This window comes from Chaetura pelagica, unplaced genomic scaffold (genome assembly GCF_000747805.2).
Source record: "Chaetura pelagica isolate M959 unplaced genomic scaffold, ChaPel_1.0 scaffold139, whole genome shotgun sequence".
NCBI lineage: Eukaryota > Metazoa > Chordata > Aves > Apodiformes > Apodidae > Chaetura > Chaetura pelagica.
Window position 1 is genome coordinate 7,605,775 of NW_009970717.1, and position 6,846 is coordinate 7,612,620.

General features: G+C 45.6%; 1 protein-coding gene across 1 annotated transcript in view; it reads right to left on the minus strand.

Moving 5' to 3' along the window:
- The window catches only part of COTL1 (coactosin-like F-actin binding protein 1), a 19,949-nt gene extending 13,109 nt beyond the window's left edge, over positions 1–6,840 (minus strand). The window contains exons 1-2 of the mRNA XM_010006208.1: positions 6,747–6,840; positions 6,363–6,445 (exon numbers count right to left, since the gene is read on the minus strand). Coding sequence (XP_010004510.1) covers positions 6,363–6,445; positions 6,747–6,823 — 160 coding nt within the window. The 5' untranslated portion in view covers positions 6,824–6,840. The remainder of the gene's footprint in view (positions 1–6,362; positions 6,446–6,746) is intronic.
- Positions 6,841–6,846: the final 6 nt, after the last annotated feature.

The following is a 6,846-nucleotide window of genomic DNA, read 5'->3' on the forward strand; positions in this document are numbered from 1 at the left end:
TGCTGAACCAAGGTCACACCAGCAAGGTAGCTGGTGGAATGATCTGCTTTTGTGTTCCGTCCAACAATGAATTCCTGATAGTGCATGACAGGTTTCACAAGGATTCATTTTGTTTGTTTCAACTGAATCCATTTTAGATAAATTAGTCAATTTTCCACCATTTCAGTCACCCCTGTACTCACATGGCTAGAAGTGCAGACAGAAAACCTTCCTGCCTCTTACTATGCCATTATTCCCCTTTTTAAGCCTGTATTGGAGCTGCTGCAACGCTGCCTTGCACCATGCAGCCTTGTTTGTTAAGTCATCTAAGACAAGTATGAAATGTTTGATCTCAAGATCATGACCACAGGCCAGGCTGTAGCTGCAGCACCAAACCTTTTCTGGGGCTGCTGACATGAGTACAGTGTCCTTGGGACACAAGTGCATAGGGAGGACGATCCCCTGCTGACTTCTCCAGCTTTCTCTGGTCCAGTGAAGCCACCAGCAGTGTTTCATCAGAAGGAGTTGCTGCTACCCCAGTGACAGTGGTTCTGCTGCGGCCTCTCTCCTGACCTGGGTATATACTGAAGGGCAGAGCAGAAGGAAACAGGATCCAGCTAATCTTTGTTCCTCTTCCCTGGTGGAAGGAACAGTTGTGTTAGCCCGCAGTAGGGGCCAGGCAGGTCTCAAAACAAAGGGCGTGCAAAAGATATAACACTCTTTGTTACCTGCTCTTACAGAATCCTAGAATCACAAAATGGTTTGGGTTGGATAGGACCTTAAAGATAATCTCGTTCCAGCCCCCTGCCATGGGCAGGGACACCTGCCACTAGACAGGTTGCTCCAAGCCCCATCCAGCCTGGCCTTAGACACTTCTGGGGATGGGGCAGCCACAGCTTCTCTTGTGCCTAGCACAGGATGGGAAAATGCAGTCCTGCAGCCATGCTATTTTAATTAAGCATCACAAAACTAAACTGAATGCAAAGAGTTACTATTTCAGTGCACAACTCAACCTTATGAGTTACTCGGACAAAAACAAATGAGAATATGCCCTAAAACAACCTTCTGTCCATTGCTCCAGCTGGCAGCCAGGAGTTTGCTGTCACACACATGCCAGTTCAGCTGACTCTCACAAAAGCAGGGAGGGCACAGGGGCAGGGAGATGCTGCAAAGACAGTGTGGAGTACCCCTAAGCCACCCATGGCCCCAGGTCTTCCTTTAAATAGATACTAAGGGGAAGCAGGCTAGGTGAACATTAAAGAGGAAAAACAAAAGCAGTAGGAGACTGATTTACAAAGCCCATTTTAGCAACTTAAGATGTAGCCAAATAGAGATAAGCACCTATCTCATTATATGTCCTTGTTCATTTTTACAAATCTTTCCTACAACCTACAGTGCCAATGTAATCTTGGTGATCTCTCAGATCTTTGCTCCTAAATTTTATATGCAGGTCAAGCTTTAAAGGACAATTGTCATAAGCCCAAAAGAGCTTACATTTGTCTTAGGAGCCACTTCTGTTTCTGTTTTCTTCCTAATATTTTATGTCAACCAGAAATTATTTCATAAGGTATTTATTTCAGGCCAAAGATTTTCAGTTCTTCCTTGTGCTGAATGCACAGTCCAGTTTTGGTTTCATCTTTTCAGACACATGAATAACTATCCTGTTTCATGCTGTCATTGCAATTATTTATCTGGACTGGGGCTTTCCAAATAAAAGGCTCATTATTTCTTTTGTTAGAGATGCATTGAAAAACAACTGTTCACATGTGGCATGGGGGGCAAACACAGTCTTCTGGCCTCTCTGTTACTTAATGGCAGAATTCACACACTGTTAAAAAACTACAGTAAACTACAGACATAAATAATGCAGTGGCCTGCAAAAACAAAAGTGGATGTTTTTACCAGACTTTTAGTTCAGTATCTTGGTTGTGTATCATTCAACTCCTCTCAGCAACAGCATCACCAGCCCACTTATGAGAAATTAAAAACAAGAGAAAAACCCAAGAGCTTTCACATCCTTCCGTACAATAACCTTCAACTCTTATCTCTGCTTCTGGCTTCAAATCCACCAGCTCAGCTGGTTTTTTAGAAGTGTACTGATGGCATGTACTCCTCAACACCAAATTAATGCTAGTCTGGATCTATGCCATCTGCAAGGGCAGGAGCTGTAACTGGGAAGTAAAATGGATCAAAAGCCTTGAATTAAGAAGTCCTTGTTTAATGCAGAGGTAATTTGTGCTGTTAAGCCCAACCAAAACGGTCCTTAGCCAGAAGACACAGGGGGCATCTACACTGTGTGTTTAATGACCCTGACACAATTAACGTCCTCAGCTTTGGTCTCCAGACTCTTTGGGTGAGACAAAGGCCAGTACAGTCATGTACACTGGTCATTACAAAGGACTGCCAGAGGAGCTGCCACAGTGGCCATGTCCTAATCATGTAAGGACTTTATTACACCAGTGGTTTAAACCAACCTCCTTGACTTCACTTTGGGATAAGCTGGCAGAGCACTGTTCATGCACCTGGGGCTGGTCTTTGGAGGCCAGAGAAGACTACAGCCTGAGACTCCAGCTGTGCCTACTACCCCAGCCAAAGTGTATGAGTCATCCTGTAGCCTGACAGACCTTGACAGAAACAGCATGAGAGTGACTGATACAACAGAGGTCCAGCGTTCAGGCTGTGTGTGCAGCATGCTCCTGGGACTGAACAAAAGGACACTGAAGGAGCTTTTCTTACCATGCTTTTTTCCTTCAAGAGTGGCAATTGCTGTCTTCAAATGGTGACATGGGAGAAGAAAAGAAGTTTGATTATGCAGTTCCTTAACCTTTTCTGCTAGTACACAAAGCTTAGTAAAGAGAGAAAAGGCTTTCACCCCCAGGAAATGTGGGCACTGCATATCTGCAGTGGGAGTGATGAGACCTGTGCAAGGCAGGCAGGCTGCAGTAGCCTTCCTGCCTCAGGTCATGGGCCGCTCTGCCCCAGGAGCTCAGTGTCTCACTCTGTTGTGCATTCCTTCATCAGCCCACAGAGCAGTTATGGAGGTTTGCAGAGAGCTGCTTTCTAATAGGGCCTTTTTGAACTGCTATTTTCATTAAAAGAAGCAATTTTAGTTTCTTGCTTTTCCCTTTGTCCTCAACCACTCTTGTTCCCTGAGGAGGTTTGCAGGATCAGTAATGGTTTGGGCCATGGTCTACATGAAAAGGTAAGTATGGAGGGAAGAAAAAGCAAAAATACAACCCTGCTACCAACCCTCCAGCCCTTCCTAACCTCGGTTGTTGCACAAGGCAGGATATCCACCACAGGCAAGCTGCTACAAAAGACCTCCTTCGTCTCAGAGCCACAAGAATTAGCACACACAGACACTGCCTGCTCTGTAATTAAATGCCCTGGAGTGAAGCAATGTGTACTGTACACCAAGAGTGCTTTTAATAAGAATGGTTATTAAAGGAAGCAGAGAACACGGATGTTTGCTGCTCAGAATGGTGCTGAAATAGATGGTGGAGAAAGCAGAAGAGAGCAAACTCTGACAGGGGCTTGGTGACACTTTGCATGCTAAGGTTTTCAATTCCAGTTCCTGCTCTCACCTCCAACCACCAAATTATGCTCAGCCTCTACCAGAAGCAGCTGCAGTACTTTGTGGCTTTCAGGGCAGTGTTTTTCACAAAACAGGAATCCAAAACAAGGAAGGAAGTTTATTTTGATGCCAGCATTTTTAATCGTTTAATCACATTTTCTGAAGCTGTTCACATTGATAGTAGCTCTTCTCCCCTCCAGCAACGTGTAGAAAGACATGGGGAGGAGACACAGCAATAGGAAGGAATAATATTTAGCAGCTCTTCCCAGCCCTTCCTACTCTTTTTTACTGACTTTGTTTCAGCAGAAATATTCCAGCCAGCTCTACTTCATAGTAACATGTGGCACCTTTCTTCCAGATGGGAAGGAAAGCTCTAACTTCACTGCTGGCACGAGCCTTGTTTTCTATGTCCTGTGGTCCAGGCAAAGGGTTGCTGCACAGATGGAGGCACCAAACCTTTCATCTCTTGCTTCCCCAATTCATGGGTGGGGGAAGATCCTTTCCAGGATTTAGCCAATCATCTGGTACCTGTACTTGCCTAGTTCTTCAAGCCTCCAGCTGCTGTGCTCCAGAGGTGAGGTTTGAGGATAACCTCTTGCCTCTGCTCTGCCAAGGAGCAGCCCATACTAGGTCCATGTGAAAGATGAGGGTAAGAAGAAGAGGGAAAGGGGGCACGGGAGTAGCTGTAAGGGATTCAGCTCCACATTAAAGGCTGACAATAGGCCATAGATGCTCTTTATTTAACTCTTCCCTTACCATGCTAAAATACGCAAAATTTCCTTTTGCTTTAAAAATGCTCCAATGTTGGAGCTAGCTTGGCACCTTGCTGGTAATAAACAAGGCTTTCTTAAACTGTCTGTTTTAATACCCTGTTTATAAATAAGGGTTGGGCACATACAAATGATGGCAAGAAAACAAAACTGGCCATATTCCACAGTACAGTATGTGCCTCCATTAGTTGTTTTAAGTATCCTACCCAGCCCAAGCAGGGACTGCTCCCTGCCAAAGCCCCTCTGCCTGCTTAGCCACTGGCTACAGAAGGGAAGATAGGAGCTGTTCTTGAGAGGGTCCCACTCCAGACAAAACATTAAAAATCAGTTCAGATAAAATAAGGGATGGACTCCTTAAAAACAAGGGAAGAAAACAAATGGGAAAGGTTCCTCTGCAAGCCTCAGGTGCCTGGAGACACTCAGGTATCTCAGCCACAAGAGGAGACAGAGAACATGGCACTCTGCTACTGGAGCTGTTGACCTCCCAAGAAACCTACTAACCCTTTAGATAATGTTGGCGTGAACTTTGGAAGTGCTGAGCCCTGGGTTTCCTGTATGGCAGGGAACTGCTTTTTTCCTTATGTTGCCCATGAAGAGTTGGGTGGGAAGAAGTTACTGTGGCACAGAGCATGAGCTCTTCTGCCATCAGCAGAGGATCTTTTTCAGTTTTAAGAATTTTCCCTGCAAAGATCTCAAGAACAGCCATCAGCTCTTCTGCCATCAGCAGAGGATCTTTTCCAGTTTTGAGAATTTTCCCTGCAAAGATCTCAAGAACAGCTGGAAATGGGTACCTGTGATAATTCTAGCAAGACCTCCCTGCACATGTTTTGGCAGAGCAGTCTAAACCCTATTGATTTAGTGGCTACTTTCCAAGGGCTAAAGTGTATTCTTCTCCTATGATATTTATTGACTGATAAGTATCAGTCCAGTCCTGCCCTCATCTAAGTTACTGGAAGTCCTCCCCTCCAACTCAGTAACATCCAGCCAAGCTCTAGCACTTGACAGACCAATTTGGACAGGCACTGGTGCTTCAATAGCTGTGGGACTGTTGAGCCTCTGGGAGAAGCCCCACCTTGAGAAGGGCCAGACTGCTCCAAACACAGTTCCTTTACAGTACAGACACAGAATTGTAAATACACAGGTTAACCATAATATTTGATTGTGGAGGAACTAGATGAGTGAGGAAGACTTTGTTATAGTCCAGTATTAGTTACCAGCACTTCGTATCTTGTGTCACTTGGTGACATTGTTAATAGCAGCCAAAATGGGAGGAAAAGCTACACAATTCCCTCCTAGAAGTTACTTTGAGAAAAATCAAAGCCCGCTTTTGTGAAACACTTCAAAAGTTAAGATCAGATGAAGTTAAATATTCCTCAAATAATTTTCGTTTTCCCCAGGCTTTGTTTCTCCTGTTAATGTTCTACAACCAACAGTTAAACAATCAACTGCCACGTTTAAACCTACAGCTGCAACTGTTGGGTTGTGCAATCCCACATACAGGATTGTTTCCAGGGCTGTATTGTTTGAGCTGATCTCCAGCATAACCAACTCTCTTCTTGGGTTTCATGTTCTTAAAAAAATCCTAGGAAGCTTTCAAACAACTGCAGCTGCTTTAGTGCTACGAATGCAATTAACAGAAGATTTTAATTGCAAAAGTGCTCTCTGTGACTGCCTCTTTTTAGCCACAAAAACGGAGTCTTCTTTTTTTTCTTTCAGACTGCAGTGCTAAACAAGGAAACCGTTGGTAATTAAGCGTTTTATCGTGCTCATAACCGAGGAGCAATGAAAGAATTGTGCAAAAGAGGGGGAAAAAACAAAAGCCCCAAGGGTCTTAAGTCTAAGGGTGAGACAAAGGACCGGCTGGACTTCAGTGAGTTGCATTCTGTGGCGGGTGGAAACCCGATCCAGCAGGACAGGGCAGACATGGGGAAGAAGCAGCACTAATTCCAGTTTACCCAAGTTTCCTCCCATCCTTTCCCCCCTTGCACCGGGCAGCAAGAAACACGGGCAGGGCCCAAAGCAAGCAAGGCAGAGCTTACCTGTGCACTTCCTCTTAAAGGTTTCATAGTCTACCCCTTGGTCTCCAGGGACGATTGTAGAGCCGTTGTATTTAAAAGTCACCCTTTGAGAAGGGGAAAAGAGAAGGGGAAGAATAGATTTTAAAGTCAGCCTTTGGGATGGGGAAGAGGGAAGGGGAGTAGTGAAAGTCGCCCCTTGGGATGCGGGAAAGGGGAGTCACAGGTTCAAGTCAGGCTTGAGGAAGGGAAAAGAGGAGCTGGGGAAGAACACACCGTAAGAAAGCATCCTTTGGGAAGGGGGGAAGAGGAGAAGGGGAGTGAGATCTATGGAAGTCACCCTTAGAGAAGAAAAGGAATCACAGAGCTCCGGTGCCTGTCCGGGAGAGGCCGGGGGGGACCACCTACCAGTTCACCTCGGTGGCATCGTCCCTGACGAGGTTGTACGCCTCCCTGCACGCCTCCTTGTCGATTTTGGTGGCCATGGGGGCGGCGGGGAGGGGGCGGG